At 35.2% G+C, this 20302-nt stretch overlaps 1 protein-coding gene across 2 annotated transcripts; it reads right to left on the reverse strand.

Annotated features, from left to right (window-relative positions):
- Nucleotides 1-1369: 1369 nt before the first annotated feature.
- On the reverse strand, nucleotides 1370-18601 carry LOC120637711 (probable uridine nucleosidase 2). 2 transcript variants are annotated; one of them, XM_039909671.1, is made up of 8 exons: nucleotides 18522-18601; nucleotides 9172-9267; nucleotides 8104-8203; nucleotides 6858-7026; nucleotides 6458-6574; nucleotides 5754-5890; nucleotides 5066-5252; nucleotides 1370-1587 (listed from the first exon to the last, which is right to left on the reverse strand). In XM_039909671.1, exons 1-8 carry the CDS (start codon nucleotides 18533-18535, stop codon nucleotides 1463-1465), a joined length of 945 nt encoding a protein of 314 aa, XP_039765605.1. In that variant the 5' UTR covers nucleotides 18536-18601; the 3' UTR covers nucleotides 1370-1462. The 2 variants fall into 2 exon arrangements, with proteins under 2 accessions (XP_039765605.1, XP_039765604.1); XM_039909670.1 differs by lacking the exon at nucleotides 18522-18601 and adding an exon at nucleotides 11633-11797.
- Nucleotides 18602-20302: the final 1701 nt, after the last annotated feature.

Consider the following 20302-nt stretch of genomic DNA (forward strand, 5'->3'; position numbering starts at 1 on the left):
TCATTTATCACAAAGGGTAATTTCCGGGACAAAGCCGAGGGAATCACTGTGTCATCCTGCGGGAATCTATTTTGAAGGTCGAGCAAAACCGAGCAACAAAATACTACTTGTGAATGAAAACCGAAATAATACTTCACATGCTTTAGATGTACATTATTTTCTGTCTCTGAGGCTTATCTGTGAAGGCGTAAATTTCTAGTGAGATTTACAAATTTGTTAAATTAGCTACTACTTTTTTGTTGGTTAACGAACAAACTTAAAAACACAATGACGGTCGCCTCTCTCAAGAGATTCGTTGTAAAACTATTGTCTTGAGAACACTGCATGGGGCTGAAGTATATGTTGTGAGTACCTCGTGATGTATTTTAAAACGACTTAAAAAAAGGAGGAGGTTCTGAATTCGACTGTATGTTTTTTTGTTTATTTGTTACGCGATTACTCCGCTAATTGTACACCGATTTTTATGATTCTTTTTCTGTTTGATATGCCACACCTCATAGGCAGTTACAGTTATTTTAATTTGCTGAAAAAGGGAACTCAAATGTTGTAGGAAGACCAAGGATGGCCAACTAAAAGTATACAATAGTAAGCATTACACTAATTGCGCTTTCGATATGGTGTATAAATAGGTAAGCAATTTATGCGTGTGATAATAAAGTACCTGCTGGTGAAGCGCCGGGAGAACTTCCCAACCATAAACGCCAGTTATTTATATATAAAGTATATTATAGTTTAGAAAAAATATTTATACCTTGTCCGTTCAAAGTTATCTCCATTTCTCGGAGATGCGTAACGACAAGCACTATTCTAATACATTGGTCTTGCAAGAAATGGTCACAAATTAGTGTTATCTGCATATCGTCTGCGATAGGTACAGAAGTCATTTGTGGGATTGAGTATACACTTTTATATTATGATTCCTAAGGTAATTTTGGATTACCTATGCATAAGTTTAAAGAATGTGTTAAAACACATTTATTACAGCAAGGTTACTATACAATTGATGAATTTCTTAATGGCAAGGTGGCTTGGAAGCATCCGGCTCCGCTTTCATCTCTCACAAGACAGAAAAATAAATGTTAAAATGAAAAATGTAAACAGTTGATGTTAAAAAAGAGCAACTACTTAGTTTTTTGCCAGCTTCTTCTCAGTAGAATCTGCCTTCCGAACCGGTGTAAGAGTCACTATAAACAGACAGACTTGATGTTTCAAAATTGATTATACTATGCCTAATGGAAATAAATGAATTTAGAATTTTAGAATACCAATGGAATCAATACTTATCAGAGTTATTAAACCCAGCTGTCTGGAATGTTTGCTCTTTAAAATATGTACCCAACGTATTTTAAGTCTTAAATAAAACAATGAACGCCTGAAATGAATTTATTTGTACTTTTTTTTTCAGGTTACAGTAGAAATCGACAGTTTTCTTACAACTTATGAATTCTAGCTCTATTCTAGCTTATTCGAGGGCAAAAATGTCTAAAAGAAATTGTCTATACTTTTCTGTTTTTACAGAATACGCAATTCTTACGTTAGCATCTTCTTTATTCACAAATTCGTTTGTATTGATACCTCGCTGGCTACCTGTAAATAAATATATTTTTATAGCTATAATAGATATCTTAAAATGCAGTGATAGCCTAGTAGCTAACAAAGACGTCGGCCTCACTTTCGGGAGTACCGAGTTCGATACTGTACTGTAGTACTGTATTAAACGCAAGCTTATAGAAAAGTCCTATTATAGTATAAAGGACTACGTAAACGATAAAAAAGCTTGGGTGTAAATTATTGCTCTAACCAGGTTGCTCTTCTAATAATTTAAAATGACATTGTGAGATGGTGATAACAAAAAAAAAAAAACACCCGGCTAAGTTTGTTGTGGGCTTCTTCTTAGACCAGGACGCGTTTGGAACCCTCGTAGCTTTAGTTTTAAGTTTACGAATGTGGTTATCGCCATCATCTCACTACCGTGTGGTTCTTATGTACGCATCAAAAGTGCCACCTGTGGGCCTACTTGAATAAAGATATTTTTGACTTTGACTTCTGACTTTGATACCTTCTTACTTTCTGGAGTTATGTTTATTTTGATGTTTTTTTTTATGTTTATAGACGAGCGCTTGACTGCAATCACACTTGATGGTAAGCGATGATGCAGCCTAAGGTGGAGCGCGCTTGCCTAGAAGATGCCTATTCACTCTTGATTTGAAGGTACTCATATTGTAGGCACTGGGGAAAATGGAAGGGCATTCCAAATCCTAGCGGTGGGGACAGAAACGAAGATGCGAAGCGCTTAGTACGCGTCCGCGGTATATCGACCACGTAGGGATGCAGATCCTTACGGTGCCTCGCGGTTCGATGGTAAAAAAACGAGGGGGAAACTAGATCAAATAATGAGCACACTCTCCGAAATATATCCTATAGAATACCGAAAGGCAGGCAACCTTGCGACGATGTTCCAACTGTAGTTTTTTATTGACTAGGTCACCGATGAGCCTTCTAGGAATTGAATATTATAACGCTTTAACAGTGAGGATAAACATCGCGAGGAAACCTGTTTGCTTGAGAGTTGTTCAAGATATGTGAAGGGGTGTTTACAATTCTGCAATTTACTAGCGTAATACGTTGTCAATGACGCTTAGTAACTACAAATGTCCAAAAACTGCGGCTATATTATTCTACAGCAAATAAAGAAAGTAAGAAGCTATAATACAAGTTTTATATTGTGACTTGCAGATTTGCTTGGTTTTCGGGGCTAAATGATAAATAATAATTTATTTTAAAGCGTCTGTCCACTTTTTGGCATGTCTTTCTAAACTGTGTTTTCCGATGCGGGGTCATCTCCTTAGCACTAGGGACCCCAATTGTCTTAAGTCCTTCTAGCTATGTGCCCCCAATACACATTCAATTTAGTTTAGAACTCGCTAACTAACCAGATACGGATAAATTATCCGTATCTGGTTTCAATATTGATACTGATGCCCTTAACAAACATTTATCCACAGTAACAATATTAGATGACGCGTGTTAGTCGCAAAATGATTATGCTAGCTCTTGCTTGTGTATTACCTGTACTTTGCCATATCTTTAATAGTTCTCTCTTCTCTTACTCTTTCCCTAATGTGTGGCGGCTGGCACATGTCATACCTATTTCGAAAATTAACCAACCTTCATCTTTTTCTCATTATAGGCCTATCTCTATTTTACCTTTCCTGTCAAAAGTCCTGGAGCGCATTGTTCATGGGCAACTATCTCTATTTCTTAGGAAAAATAACATTTTAAGTCCCTATCAATCTGGATTTCGTCCTGGACACAGTACTACTACAGCCCTTGTTAAAATTTGCGATGATATTAGATGCGGTATGGATGAACAAAAAGTAACAGTCTTAGCATTGCTCGATTTCTCTAATGCTTTCAATACAGTAGATTTTGAAATTCTTCTGGCTATTCTTGATTCCATAAATATATCCTGTAATGATTTAAATTGGTTTCGTTCATACCTCTATGACCGTAAACAGTGTGTACGTATTGATAGTAAGTGTTCTTCTTGGTGCAGTCTCAGTGCTGGTGTCCCACAAGGTGGTGTTCTTTCTCCTCTACTTTTTTCCATTTTTATAAACTCATCGACAGATTTGCTTTCGCTGTCTTTCCATCTCTATGCTGATGACTTGCAGATTTATACGTCAACCTCTGTTGATGACATATCGGGGGCTATCACTCGTTTGAATTCGGACCTGAACTTAATTAGTTCATGGAGTAAATCGTGTGGGTTGTCTATAAATGCTAGTAAATCCCAGGTCATCTTAATCGGCAGCCGGCAGCAAATCTCTAAAGTTAGCTTCTCGTCTCTTCCTTCTGTAGTCTTTGATGGCGCTATACTTGAGTTCATCAGTTCTGTTAAAAACTTGGGTATTATCATGGATAATACGCTCTCCTGGGGTCCTCAAATATCCGAGCTTAGTCGCAAGATCTACGCTGTAATTGGTAGGCTTAAAAGGTGGAAATGCTTTTTACCTATTCGTACCAAAATTTGTCTGGCCCACTCTCTTTTACTTCCTATAGTGGACTACGCAGACACGTGTTATTCTGATATACCTGGGGTATACCAGTACCTTCTTAATAAACTTGAGCGGCTCCAAAATCTAATCATAAGATTTATCTTTGGGCTTAAGAAATTTGACCAAATTACTCATTACCGTCAGCAACTCAAGTGGGTAACTGTTAATGATAGGCGAAATATCCATATTCTTACTTTACTTTTTTCTCTTCTATATAGTCCTATCTCTCCGCTTTACCTTAAAGAGCGTTTTTACTTCTCTCAGCATCTTGTCAGTCTCCGGTCGGCGAATGACAACAAGCTTGAGATTCCCTTATCTCGCTCTCAGCGCTATAACGAGTCATTCACTGTTAAAGCTGTAACACTGTGGAACTCGCTCCCCTGGGAAATACGTCATTCCGAAACCATTCACCTGTTTAAACATCGCTTAAAGAATTATTACTTATCTATGTAATTGAGTAGTATGTAAGTTTATAATAGCATAAATATATATCACATATATCTATCATAGTATATATAAATTTATGTTGGTATTTGTGTAGTTAATATGTAAATGTAGTATGTATGTTCATGTAAGTTTATATTACATTTCTTTTTTTTTTTTTTGTTTTTTTTTTGTAACTTACTTTATGCACCATCCATTATCCACTCTTTTATCGGCTTCGTACGCTCAGGTTGCCTTTAAAAGATCACTTTTAGTGATAAGGCCGCCTTTGCACCCTAGCACTAAGTACTATTACTGTTTTCCTTGTATTTTCCTTTTTTTGTTGTGTTGCAATAAAGTTTTTTCTATTCTATTCTATTCTATCTTTATTCAAGTAGGTCCATAGGTGGCACTTTTGATGCGTACATAAGAATTACACGGTAGTGAGATGATGGCGATAACCACATTCGTAAACTTAAAACTAAAGCTACGAGCGTTCCAAACGCGTCCTGGTCTAAGAAGAAGCCCACAACAAACTTAGCCGGGTACTTAGCTTAACAAATAAGCATATTAAAAATACGTACCACATAATGTTATATCGTTCTTGGAATACCTATATTCTTCGACCAATTCAGGATTCAAGGCAATAGCAACAGTGGCCGGGTCGAGAGCTTGCCACCGATCACCTCTTTGCAGTGAAACTTTTTCATATCGATTCTGTGCTTTGACTATATCAGTATCAATTGCTCCTAATACGTTTTCTCTCCACTCCTGTAAAACATTAAGATGCTAAAATGCCAGGAGCTACCGATGTCTTCTTATTCTCACTCTCCATGAAGGATTGGCCTACTATATTACTTGCAGTCTTCTACAGACGCAATATGATTTACCTTAAAGAAGTTCAATCGAAATTGATGCAAAGGTATAAAGCAGCCTCAATTAGCCTTTACAAAGACAATAACGTCGATATCTCTTCAGCTGATCGGAAGATGACGTTTAGGAACCTGTGTCTGGGTTATGATAGTTTAATTTTTCTCCGTATTTCTACATTCATAGATAGATAGATAGATAAATTCTTTATTGCACACAATTAAGGGATAAAGATAATATAAATTGAAAACATAAATTTAAAAATAATAAAAATGCGCAAAGGCTTGCATATTTCTATTAAATGATGCAAGGCTTAGGTTTGCGATTAGATAGCTTGATGTAAAACATTAAAGATGATGATAATAGCAAGCAGGCGAGTAGTCAACTTCAGAAAGAACTTACTCGACTAAAATTCAAATAACGCATTGTTTGTGAGAAAGGAAAAACGGTCACTTTATCAGGAGTTGCATGTTTCATCACCACGTGGTAAGATTCCACGTCCATTTGTGCATTGAACTCTGGATCTGGAGTCGCTTCATCTGGAACACAAAAAAAAAAGCTTTTATGGCCCGCAATGCAAAGTAATAGGAAATATACAAAATAAAATAATCGTATCAAAGCTGATAATATGTATACAAGTAGAATAAGGTGACAGCTGACAGAATGAATAGTAAAGTTTGAGATGAAGGCAACAATGAAAAGAGAAAAATTATATAAATTGGTAAAAAGGAAATAAATGAATATGTAACTACAGGATTCATTCCATGATAATACAGAATAATATGACATATAATCTATAAGTTAGAAGATTTCGTTACCTTTAGACTACATTGTGAACTTCATAATATTTTGTGTAAATAACAATATTTCGGTGTCTCCATGATACCAAAAACTAGATGCCATGGCAAAAATCAACTTATGTACATGGAAAACCCTACATCACGTTGTCGAAGTGAGTGCCATACTTATAACTCCCAGATGAATGGTGGTACCTTGGTCCGCAAACACAACGCCAGCTCAGAGGAAGATCTTCATATTATTACGGCCGAGCGCATCATAGTTCCCGAACAAGGAAATAAGTGTATTACAAAAATAAATACACTTACCATGAATATGTCCAGCACCAATGTATAGTTGAGATAATCGATTCAAGAAATTGGGGTCTAAATTTAAAGCCATAGCAACATTTGTAAGAGTACCGAGAGTTATCACGTTCAGTTGACCTAAAACAAAGGATTAGTTTATCATATTTAACAAATATTCGTCTTATTTTCCATGCCCAAGATTTATGATACATGTAAGCGAAAATATTATGCGTTTAATGCTTTAGTATATAAAGTGTATTGTATCGTTTTGACTGACTGTCCGGTTCAAGGTTCTTTTGTCGGTGCGTTGTTGTTGCTAGTTACATTTTTTCATCGCTTTTTTTATTTCATATGTCCTAAGATAGAAGAACTTTACTCGGACTGTTTTAGGATCTATTATTAGGTTATTAGTAATCAATACCTTCGTACGTCTTCGACAGTTCAATTAAAGCTGTAACTGCACCAAGCTCTTTCGCATCGACTAAACCAGTGACAACCTCGTCTGAATCACCCAAACCATCTTTGCCGTAATAATCACCGGCCTCAGGAGTTATCACCATCGATTCTTTACAACCTCTGTATATAGGGACCTGAAAATAAAGGACACAATAGTTATTGTGAGCTTTATGTCACATGCCTTATAGTATTGTTTGATATGAGTTGTCTATTCGACAGGAAGTATACTTAATACTATTACTATAAAGAGTTGTCTTTAAGACACATATCATAAAGCTCACATGATTTAATTGAGTGGTGTTGAGTCAATTTGTATCAATAAATACACTTTTATTGTAGACCACAGAAAAAATAAAGCAGACCATAAGAATACATATAACAAGGTAGATAAGTTAGGATGATGTTGATGATGACTGAAAACCCTGATAACTTAGGACCACGTCGTCCCCAAAGTATTTTTTTTTAATATATAGACAAGTGCTTGACTGCAATCACACCTGATGGTAAGTGATGATGCAGCCTAAGATGAAGCGCGCTTGCCTAGAAGATGCTCATCCACTCAAGGTACCCAAATTATAGGTATCGGGGAAGACGGAAGATGGGAGGGCATTCCAGGCCTTTGCGGTGCGGATCACAAAGGAAGAAGCAAAACGCTTCGTACGTGTTGATGATATTTCAACAACGTAACGGCGCAGATTCTTTCTGTACCTCGCAGTTCAATGGTAGAAAGAAGATGGTTTAACCAAATCAAATAGCTCCTGAGCACACTCTCCGAAACGTATCTTGTAGAATACAGCCAGACAGGCAAACTTGCGCAGGTGTTTAAGGCTTTGAAGTCTACTGACGTTAGTATGGTATTCATGTGGGTTCCTTGGACAACAGACAAAAAAGCCTGTACATTCGTTCATACCACCGTAAGTAAATTGACGCCAACAATATATCCGAGATCGAAGATATTTTTTCATCACAACTGTAACTCTTTGTTACATACGATATTTTAATTTAACATATATACTTTCCTTTTTAGACGGCAATTTGACAAATCAACCGAACTTGACTAAATTTTGCATGGAGGTAGCTTAGAAGACAGCTATAGTATACTTTTTATCCTGGGAAGATAAACAGTGCCCGAAGGTTTTTTAAAACCAGAAACTAACACGGATGTAGTAACGGGCGGCAGCTAGCTCTTTATAAAATGTTTTAACACTTACATCTTGCCTTTTAGCAACCTTAAGTATTCGCTGATTATTTCTACATACGTTGTCTTCATTTGTATTCCCGTTTCCAGTCGTTAAACCGATTAATTTTGAACTGAAACAGAATTTGATTTATTGTTTATTTAACTTTTGTTGAAAACCTATTTGTAGTTTACGTACGGAATACGGCGTGCGAGATTGACTCGCACTCGCCAGTTTTTTGTATGTACCTACTTTTCTGGATAAGTATTTGCTCAATTGAGATAAATTTTTGGACCACACAATTACTATTACCACCTCAGACTAGGTTTTTAGATTCAAATCTTATTGCTAATTATGCAAATTTTAATTACTTTTGACTCACAATATTATAATAGGAGACAACTCTCTGCAATTATCATGGATTTCACTGATGTTTCTTTTGGTCTTCGGACTTATACCATCTTATCTGAACTATGGGGCAACTTTTGATGTTAATAAAGTTTTTAAATCAAATTATTATGATTTATATTTATTTGGCGCTGTAGCATATTATAATATGGGAGGTGCCGGAATCGATTTAGGGCAAAGGTAATTTAAGAATATATATTATAATTTAAGATTTTTCCCCGGTTGAGTCTGGTGCCACCGTAGCTATCTACCATCCTACCGATAAAGATTTGCGATCAAGTAATTCACCGTTCCTATATAGGAACCTTAAGTATTACTACGACACGCCTTATAGGTTAGCCTCTTAGCATCTTACAGTGCATAATCAGTGATCATCAGGTAAGAGTATATAGGTGAGTATATTAGTATATTGTGCAACTAGTGCGACAAGTTGTCGATTGCCCACGAAAGCGAAGTTGAACGCACGAGAGAAGCGAGTGCGGTCACTCGCTTGAGTGGGTGTCGCACTTGTTGCACATTCTATTTTGTATTACTCATGCCGGGAAAGTACTTGTCGCACTCAAATTTTAAAATGGGCAAACGTTATTTTTCATCCGCAAAAGCGAGCGTCAAGATACTACTTTCCCCGCATGAGTGATACAAAAAAAATTTTACCACTTTCCTGAAATAAAAGAATTTGAATTTGGAACTTACCCGTTATAATGTTTCTCATATAACAATGCTAAAAATATTGCCATAGCATCGTCCCCGCCTGCGTCGTTGTCTATGATTATTTTCGGCGATGTATCCCTGCAGACCGTTGCAAAAAGAAGACCGTTGTTAAACAATATAAAACCCGCTCGATTTACAGTATAATAATGCAATCAGACCACTGATGGGTCTCACCTGATTGTCAAGGGAATCTAGCTCGAGAATATTTGCAAAGGCACCAGTAGATTTTTGAAGTAAGGCTTGGTTCAGCATAGTGGGTAAGGCTTTCGCTTTCTTTCCGGAGGCCGAGTACCATCCCCGGCACGCACCTAAACTTTTCGGAGCGTATATGCGTTTTGAATTTAAGCAATTACATGTCACTTTAATTAACGGTGAAGGAAAACATCGTGAGGAAACTTGCATGCCAGATAGTTCACCATAATAATCTCAAGGACGTGTGAAGTCTACCACCACGGATATGATACGTCGACTTCGGCCTTAACCCTTAATTCTGAGACCGCGCGCTGTAGTGGGACCGTAATGGGTCGATGATGATTTTGATGATGAAGTTCATACGAGGACAGCATTGAGTGGCAATGAGGCTGGCAGCGATTGCTGGCTTGCTTTTGCCATATAAACAGTTTTTCAAGCTAAGCCAGCGTAAGCCATCCGCCCTGCCGGGAATAGAGCGCCCGGCCATTTCTCAATGCAGTGCAATCCGCTCGCGTGCCCGAAGCCCGAGCGCCAGCGTTTCGGATTCGATCCACCACCTAACGAAGCCGACTGTTTCGAGCTTTCGCAATTCTATGGTGGAACTAAACTTTTGCGGTGTTTCTTAAAAACGAAAACCTTTTTCGGTATCAGATAGGCTAGCATGTGCAGGAGACAAAAGTTATATAACCCGATTATATCCGCTGACAAGAGATATAATGAATGTGTCCACCTGCTAAAGCACGGGAACATGGAATAGGAGATGTTAGCCCCCGTTTATTATTACACATATATTATTTGGATGTTATTTTCACTTGTGCGCCAGTGCTCTGAGAGTTGATAAAGCTGTGGGAGAAGATACATTTTTATCCTTTCCCCGGGAATATAATTGTCTCCTGCCCATGCTAGCCGTGCAGTGAGAGATAAAGAGGATATAAACTACCAATGACATGGAATCACGTAACTGAATTAAGCGGTTGCTTTGCCCACTATTCCTTACCCTCTACTTTTAAGTGACTATGCGGAATGGGCTCAGTTAGACCTATATAGAACAGCCAACTCCAAGATTGTTCTGTTAGTATCAACTGTTAGTATCGGTCGGCATGTCTAAGTATGAGATGTTTTCTTACAACTTCAGGCTAAGTTCGTAAATAAAATGTAAGAACAATTTGCTGACGCCCACGTTACATCCATAGGCAAAGAAAATAATAAGAATAAGTAATAAATAATAATAATTGAAATAATAATATTTTTAGTATAGTTCGTAAAATAAAAATGATGATGAATACATCATACAATAATAATTGTATTTACACTTTTTGTTTTTGTATAAATTATAAAAATCAGTTTATTACTTATCTATTTTAAACTCACACGAATGTAAGTTAAGTAGTTTTATCATTAGAAACCAAATTAAGTGATATTCATATATACACTTTATTTTAGAAACAAATAGAACTTATAATCGACTATATCTTAATTATTACTAAATAATAATATATGAATAGACTATAAAGTAGGTAATAGATACAGTTGATAAGAATGTCATGTCAATGTACCAACGGACGCTTTACTAACAGATGCCCGCGACTTCATCGGTACACTGCCCACTTCAGAGTACGGGTCTCCTCTCAGAATAAGAAGGCCTTAGGTAGAAGTCCACCACGCTGGGCAGTAACGCATTGGTGGGATTAGCACTCCTTTAAGAACATTATAGAGTACTATCAGGCATGCAGCTTTCCTTCACAGATAAAACCAGTGTAATTTAATTGCCTTAAACGTACGTAACTTTGAAAAATAAGTACATCTGCTATAAGTTTGTATTACCGAAATAAATATAATCATCTACTCTGACGGCTTGTGAGAGTTACTTGAAAGTCGGTTTAGATGTTTAGGAGATTAAAAGACAGACTGTTTTGACACAAAATTCCGAGTTTTCAATTTAATTTATTATATCATGCAAACCCAAATATATCTCAATACAATTACATAGATTATCACTTAGCACTGAAGTATATATATTAATATAAATATATATATATATATATATATATATATATATATAGTATAATTATTATGTAGTATTAACTCATGCAGTATTTTATAAATACGTCTACATTATAATTAATTAAAAAAGTAAACAAAACTAAACTGTTCACAAAATAAAGATGTCAAATAGGAAGCTACTTTATAAGATATACACAATAATAACGATCACATAGATACACAAAATACAATAGATACTTAAACTTACGTTTCACAATTACAAACATCCATGGACATGAAGGTACACAGAATCACGAAACACAAACATAATATATTATACATTTTGATCGCGGTTTTGTTAGGTTATATCGGTCTTGCACAACACAATTAACTACCAGGAACATGTATTAAGATCATTTTGTTTAAGATATCAATGCTGGAGTGTTTACACAGTGCAAGTTACTTGAAACTAATTGAGAAAACATCAAAGTCAAAGTCAAAGTCAAAAATATCTTTATTCAAGTAGGCCCACAGGTGGCACTTTTGATGCGTACATAAGAATTACACGGTAGTGAGATGATGGCGATAACCACATTCGTAAACTTAAAACTAAAGCTACGAGGGTTCCAAACGCGTCCCGGTCTAAGAAGAAGCCCACAACAAACTTAGCCGGGTGTTTTTTTTTTTTTTTTTGTTATCGCCATCTCACAATGTCATTTTAAATTATTAGAAGAGCAACCTGGTTAGAGCAATAATTTACACCCAAGCTTTTTTATTGTTGACGTAGTCCTTTATACTATAATAGGACTTTTCTATAAGCTTACGTTTAATACAAACTTTGAACTTTTTAAGAGACATCTCCAAGATGTCAATTGGTAGTTTATTGTAAAATTGTATGCAATTTCCTTTAAACGAATTATGAATTTTATGTAACCTAGTATATTGCACTGTAAGTTTATTCTTACTTCTAATGTTTAAATTATTGCAGTCACATTTTTTCTTAAATTTAGAAATGTTTTTATGGACGTACATTAAATTTTCAAATATGTACTGACTATACACTGTCATTATTTTAAAATCTTTAAATTTATCTCTCAATGACTCTCTCGGACCCATTTTGTAGATAGAACGAACAGCCCTCTTCTGCAGCACGAAAATAGTGCTAATATCAGCAGCATTACCCCAAAGTAAAATTCCATATGACATAATGCTGTGAAAGTAACTAAAATATACCAGTCTAGCAGTTTCTACGTCGGTCATATGGCGTATCTTCTTTACCGCATAGGCAGCAGAACTAAGCCTGTTCGATAAATTATTTACATGAGGGCCCCATTGAAGTTTAGAATCTAACGTTATTCCTAGAAAAACTGTCGTATCCTCCAGTTTCAGTTCCTCATTATTAAGTAGTACAGTGGTTTTCATGTGTTTAACATTAGGTAAAGTGAATTTTATACACTTGGTTTTTTTTCCGTTAAGAACCAAATTATTAGCTTCAAACCACTGTACCACTTTAGCGAGAGAGTTGTTTACGTCGTCAAAAGCTAGTTCACGTCGATTTATTTTAAAAGTCAGTGATGTATCATCGGCAAACAGAACTATCCCGTGTTTATCCTTGGCAAGGTAAGGAAGGTCATTAATGTAAATAAGGAACAGAAATGGTCCTAATATAGACCCCTGTGGGACACCTATTTTCATAACTGATCCATTAGACCGTTTTCCATTCACGTCGACTTTCTGAATTCTATCGCGTAGATAGTTACTCATTAAGTCTAGAGCTACACCCTGAATTCCATAGTGGTGTAGTTTCCTAACTAACGTTTCGTGTTGAACACAATCAAACGCCTTAGATAAGTCACAGAACACACCAAGTGCATCACGTGACTCCTCCCAGGCTTCAAATATGTTTTGTATTAGCTCAACACCTGCGTCGATTGTTGAGCGACCCCGTGTGAAACCAAATTGCTTAATATGAAGTAAATTATACTTATGAAAATGGTAAAGTAATTGATTTAAAATGAGTTTTTCAAAGATTTTACTGAAAGTGGGTAGTACGGATACTGGTCTAAAGTTAGTGGGGTCAGAAGTACTACCCGATTTAAACAATGGAACTATTTTACTAAGTTTCATTAAGTCAGGAAACACACCACAATCTATACAATTATTAAATATTAAGGCTAAGTCGGGTGCAACAATATCAATTAATGATTTGACAACGTTTACGGAAATGCCCCACAGATCATTTGTTTTTTTATTAATTAATAATTTAAAGGCTTTAATAACGTCAGAGCCACTAACATGCGTGAATTTAAAAGAATGGTTACACTCAGGCACATTTTCCTTCAATAGAGAGAGAGCCATATCTGGTGAAGAGTTTAATGATTCTGTTGTGGAGACGGGAATGTTGGTAAAGAAGGTTTCAAAAGCAGTAGCCACCTCGAAATCTGTTGTTAAGGCTTTATTATCTACATTAAGTTTAAAGTTAATATTTCGTGGTGTTACTCTTCCCGTCTCCTCATTAATTATGTTCCAAGTAGTTTTGATTGCATTGCTGCTATTTTTAATTTTATTTTTGATGTATCGCGTCTTTTCTAAGTGGCAAGCGCGTTTAAAATTCTTGGAAAACAATTTAACATAATCCCCAAACTTATCACCAGTGTTAAATTGACGTTCAGCATACAATTCGTACAGCTTTTGCCTATTTTTATGAAGTTCAACTGTCGCCCACTCACTAAAATTTAATGTATCAGTAATCACAACCGACTTACTAGTAAATATAGAATGAAATAGTCTATTAAAGGTATTGAAAAAGGAGCTGTACATTGCATTTGGAGTCGCCCCTGAGGGTAGGAATGGGAGGTCATTTACTAGGCTATATCTCATTTTCTCTATGCGGTTGGATGTTACAGGAACAAATGTTATTTTACGTTTAGAAACATTTTTCTTCACATTTTCAAATTGAATAATTTGACCACAATGATCAGAGTCTAATTTACTAATAATATTTTTGCTTATAGGAATTATATTTGTAAAGATGTTATCCAAACAGGTGGCGCTAGTAGCAGTTATTCTTGTGGGCTCCATGAACATATTTGATAGATTGTAAGTTTTAAATAAATTCAATAACTTTATACTTAAAGAGTTATTTTCTAAAATGTTTACATTAAAATCTCCGCATATTATTAACTTTTTATTACACTTTGATATTTTAAATAACACTTCATCCATTACCTTTTCAAAAAGTTCAAAGTTTGACTATTTATGTTTTGTGATATTGAGTTACTTAACCTGACACACACCTTTCTCACATTAGAGGGTGATGACACTGATGACACAAACTGGGGATGACTGCCTATACTATCAAAACTATGGGTAGATAGTGAAGTTAATTTACCACTGGGTTGTTCTGTCTTATGCCATTCATCTGAAGTCTGTGTGTACTCAGATATCATTTGCCTTTGATACATATCAAACTTTACTGCCAGTGTACGTAAAGAAGTCTGTAATCTGGCTATTTGTGCTTCTAGGATTTGTGTGTCAGATTCATAACTTAATCTATTACTTTCTAACTGTGAACTATACATTTTAATTTCATTCAATAATTCTAAACGTTCTTTCTTTGGTTTCAGAGATTTAACAGAATTTTTATGTACTTTTAACAGTTTCTGTGTTTTTTTAATATATCGGTTAACTTTGATATACTTTTTTAGTTTCCTACTGCTGCAGGGATTGACTACTGTATCTGATTTGACTTTCAATAAATTAGAGAAGTTGGTATTAGCAGTAGACATGTCAGCAGCAGCAGTAACCAACTGCGGGGCCCTATCAACTAATTCTTCATATAGGCTTTGAGTGTGTATTGCTGTTGTGTTATGGGCTGCATCTTCCAGTTCGGTGATCTGGTGGTGGGCATCACTTAGCTCCCGCTGCAGGGTAGTAATCTGGCTCAGAGCCTCCTCATACTCAGCACGGCACTCATCAAACCTATTTACTAATAACTGAAGTCTATCCCGCTCTTCTACAATGTCTACATACTTTATGTGCAAATCCGATAGTTCTAATTTTAGTCTATTATTATTCCCAAGGACTTCTAATAATTCCTTTTCGTTTTCGTCTCTTTCATTATTCAATTGGGTGCATAGCTCCTTGCTTGCCTTTAATTCTTTCAGGGCCAATTGTAATTTGGATTGCTCCTGGCGCGCTAAGGCTCTGCGGGTCATCATTTTGTAATTAATTAATTAATGAAACAAGGAGTAATCACCCAAAGAATGCGAAATGACAGGTAGGTTTCGGTATTGCAGTGTATTGTTATAACAATTGCAGCGTTACACTTGGATAACGGGCAATTGCATATACACGTATGTGTTTTTTATGCGCTAAATAGTTGTTTCAAAGCCAAAACAGCTACTAGCACTCTTTAAAAACACCAAAACAGAAGTTTAAAATTCAAGTTTTACTAACCTAACTGTCACTTTGTTTACATCGACGAAAACTTTTCTTACGCACTTTTAACACTTAAACTATTAATATATACTACTATTTATTATATAAATTAGGCGATTAAATTGGATTTGGGCACTAAAAACACACAAAATAAATTAAAATAACAAAATAAAGTACAGAGATCTTTGAACAGCTGTTATAGGCGGTGTTGCCACACCAAGATTCTTTCTTTCTTGTTACACCTGATTAATAAAATCAAAAAAAATCTAGTGTCGGTGAAGGAACCTGTATGCCTGAGAGTTCTCCATAATGTTTTTAAAGACGTGTGAACTCCATCAACCCACGCACTGGGCCAGCGTGATGGACTACGGCCTAAACCATTCTCATTGTCAGAGAAGACACGTGCGCTGTAGTGAGCAGGTAAAGGGTGACGATGATGATGATAGAAAAACAGATATCATATCTTTTTTAAATTGTGATTTGATGGTGACGTCTATATTTCTTGGTGACAGCTCATAAGTAACAATATTATGTATGTGACATTACCAATGTTTTACCCTATTACGCAAAATCTATTAATCTATTTTGTGTGAACCTTTATATTTAACAAAAATGTCAGATTAATCATGTCAAAGTCAAAGTCAAAGTCAAACTCAAAAATATCTTTATTCAAGTAGGCCCCATAGGTGGCACTTTTGATGCGTACATAAGAATTACACGGTAGTGAGATGATGGCGATAACCACATTCGTAAACTTAAAACTAAAGCTACGAGGGTTCCAAACGTGTCCTGGTCTAAGAAGAAGCCCACAACAAACTTAGCCGGGTGTTTTTTTTTGTTATCACCATCTCACAATGAAAAAAACATGATTTCCTAGTATAAAATTACACAGACAGATGTTTAAGGTACCTCCAAAAACTGTGCTAATTTTACTTGCGCGGTATTTGAAAGTTTCAAAGTAAAGCTCTGAGTATATAAACGGATCTTGATCCAAGAAGAAACCCACTATACTTTGATTGTGTAAAATGTTTTTGGTGTTATAGTTTGCGATATGCGAGTATTTAACTTAAGCCATAGGTGCATTTAGAATAAGATATGTCAGTTTTGTACAGAGCCTTAAACGGCGAGTACTGCCTCTTGGCCAGTAGACTTGTACTTTATTTTGAGGGATATAAACGCAGTTTTAGCACTTATTACATTCTTTGGTGAGATCGCCATTACTTTTAGGGTGAGCTAGTTTAGTTTTTTGTCGTTTACTTGTTAACTTGTATTTATAATGAAGTCAGCTATTAAAATAATTACTTCTTAAATAAAAATTATAAAAATGAAATAGGCGTGAATATTTGTTACCTGACATGACGTTACTTTAAACTTAATTTTTCTCACAACGTTTGCTTTAGCTCTAAGGAAGGTCCTATAGCTACTATTATTATGTATTTTTTGAATTTTATTTACACTTAGTTTTACCTACTACAAAGAAACGAAAATAATGTTTAAAAAATTGCAGGTTTTTAATTTTTAAATCCATTTTTATTGCATATATGTGACGTTTACTTGGGTGGGCTGCAAATTCCAAACTGCAACTTATAGAAACTAAGATACGTTAAATATATAGATGAAGGTAATTTATTGAAGACTTGAAGACAGACAGCTTTTTAAAATAAAACCGTCATCGAAGCAAGGTCAGAATTCTGAAGATCTATATTGACCGAAATTATTCAGAATCTAACATGTGGGTATTTTAACAGATGTAAACCACAAAGGTTTGCGTGCAGACTACAACTAAGAATGTACTTATTGTACTCCACATCTAAAATAAACCAAAATATGACGCGGTCTATATTCATACATAGATCTATATTAGTTGAGGTAGGGTTATCATTTAGCATACTATGCTTGTTTTAGGAAAATGCATTAATTATCAAACTCGACTATCATATTAAATTATAAAGTAAAAATAAAAAAGGGAATTATGAATTATTAAATTTTTTCAAAATGCATTAACCAGGAATGATTTAACATAATGTTTCAGTAAAAAGTGACGCCGAGAGTAAAAAAACCTAATTTAAAAACAAAATTGATTTAAAATAGTCTTACTTACTTCTACTATATACAACTTACTATAAGCACTTTTAAAACGTCAAGCTCGTTTTTCGGTACATTCATTTTACTATCTTTTGACAGATAATTGTGCTGGGTGCTTTTAAGCCCCCTCATCATTATGAAATAAATAAGATATCAGAAGTTTTTTCCCATAACAAGATCCGATAGGAAGTGTAGGACATCAAACTAAGAAATAACGCAAAATAAACAAGCGTCGGTAGACAATCTAATCATTTTTTGCCTATGCAGCTGCACTTAGTTTACCCGGTTATGTCTCTATGGGTCACCCTACTGAATCTTACAATCCAAATTAATGCCCAGAAAACTGTGGAATTTTCAATTATTAGTGTTCACTAAATCATTACTGTAACTAGCCTTCATAACTTACATTGTGCACCTTTCTAACATGTGTTAGAAAGGTGTATTTTGTAAGTGATATTTAATAGTTTAAATATCAGTTATTTTGATACTGAATTATTAAAACAACGAATAGTTATCCGGCTTTTCACTGACTAAATAAAAGCAGATGTTGATAACAATTACTTTGATAACATGCTCAAGCAAAGCTAATTGATAAAACAAAACTAATAAAGGAATATACATTCTGTACATACCGTTGACACTGCATTGTAGTTCAAGTAAATATTATTTGGGTGAAGACAACAAAGAACGCGTGCAATCGCAGACTGTCTACTTTCATGAATAATCGTTAGGGACGAAAATGTAATGCGATGCGTCATGCTTACGGGTGCCGACGGCAGCGAGTCGTTCAATAGGTATATACAAATCTACAAGTTGCGTGTGTTGGCTATCGGTATATCTCTATAAATAGATCCCTACATGGAGACTAAAGGACGATTCCTAACAATTTAGGGTAGTTAGTAAATAATGTGACTATATAGACCCACACACACTTCATTATTAATTATAATAGACTGCATATTGTCAAATATTGCCTCAGGGCGGGACGTATTAAGGAATAATGTCCGCTTTGAATATAATCTATGTGAGTGTGTTTGTAATTTTTCTCCTCCCGAACGGTTTGTCCGATTTCGATGTCTTTTTGGGTTCCGTACCCAAAAGACACAACGGAACCCTATTACTAAAACACCGCCGTCCATCCGTCTGTCTGTTCTGTCACTAGTCTAATGAATCATGACAGTTAGACGGTTGAAATTACTTCTAATGATGTATTTTGGTTATAATACAATAAATATTCAATGGCGCTCTTTAGAGTCTTTATAAAACGCAGTTAACTTTCATGCGATCGAATAAGTAAACTTTGGTAGAACATCTCACGCTAGGCACTCGTAGTCGGTAGATGACGCTGATATTGAGATTAGGAACCATTGTTTTTTAACATTCTAATCTTATAATTTTTGTCTTAAAACACGTCTCAATATTTTTAATTCTATTTATTTTTATAACTCTCTTCTATGAAATACGTTATCCGAAGGTAGTGTATATTAATAGTTTATTATATAAATAATTTAAGCTGGTACCTTTTTAAATTGTTGTTATTTTATTAACTTGTTCAAGTGAAACATGACTATAAAACGAAGCACAGTCATAAATTGCGATACGTTATTCGTTTAAGTAGAGAATAGAGATAAAAGCTGATATCATAATGCCATCTCAGAACAAGTTTCCAAAACAAAATTCTTATGTATCTATTTCATTTATACATAATAATTTCGCAATTTTACTACCACCGCCACTTAATGAAGTCTTTTCTAGTCTTAAAGTTGAAATCTTTAGGTGTTTAATTTATTGAAAATAATTTTGACATTACATCGAAACAAACTTGCATTCAAAATAAACTGAATTCATACAGTAAATGAAATATTCGTTCTGTAAGTACAGTTTTCTATACTAATTTGTGTAATAGCTTCATATAATTAATAAATCTTCAAGTATTCAAATAAAAGTCTCTCATTTTGGTCCAAGGTTAAAAAAATACAAACATACTGTATCCCTTATAGAAGACTTTCCTTCATTATATATCTACACGCCTTTTCGCAATATCGATTTAAAACTTAGCAAATGAGAGTGCGAAGTTTATTGAACAGGCGCTACAATAAAAGTCCATGATTTTTAAGAAACTTAAATAATTTTGCTAATGATTTTAGAAGGCAAACATTCTAAAATTGTAATTGCAGTGTAACTCATGCCAGTAAATAGAACAAAACAAACATAGCATCATTACAAAGTTTGGCTGGGATAAGCGATGAGTTTAAATTGGAGGTTGGGGTACACCGGGGTGTGGCGCTGAGTCCGCTTTATATTAATCTAGTTATAAACCTTTCCTCATATTCTGTAGCCTGAATTCGAATTCAATAAAAGTAAACAGACGTTTCTAAATTTGTACTGAGCGTTATCGCAGGTTAGTTAAGCT

The sequence above is a fragment of the Pararge aegeria genome, chromosome 4 (assembly GCF_905163445.1).
Source record: "Pararge aegeria chromosome 4, ilParAegt1.1, whole genome shotgun sequence".
Taxonomy (NCBI): domain Eukaryota; kingdom Metazoa; phylum Arthropoda; class Insecta; order Lepidoptera; family Nymphalidae; genus Pararge; species Pararge aegeria.

Bases quoted from the DNA above. Each gene is read 5' to 3' on its own strand.
- LOC120637711 (XM_039909670.1), bottom strand. From the start codon at position 11,706: ATGTATAATATATTATGTTTGTGTTTCGTGATTCTGTGTACCTTCATG. The intron at 8,204-9,171 runs GTAAGTTCCAAA...ATTCTGTTTCAG, and splicing joins TATGAGAAACATTATAACGG to TTCAAAATTAATCGGTTTAA. The intron at 5,253-5,753 runs GTAAGTTCTTTC...AATGTTTTACAG, and splicing joins GTTATTTGAATTTTAGTCGA to GAGTGGAGAGAAAACGTATT.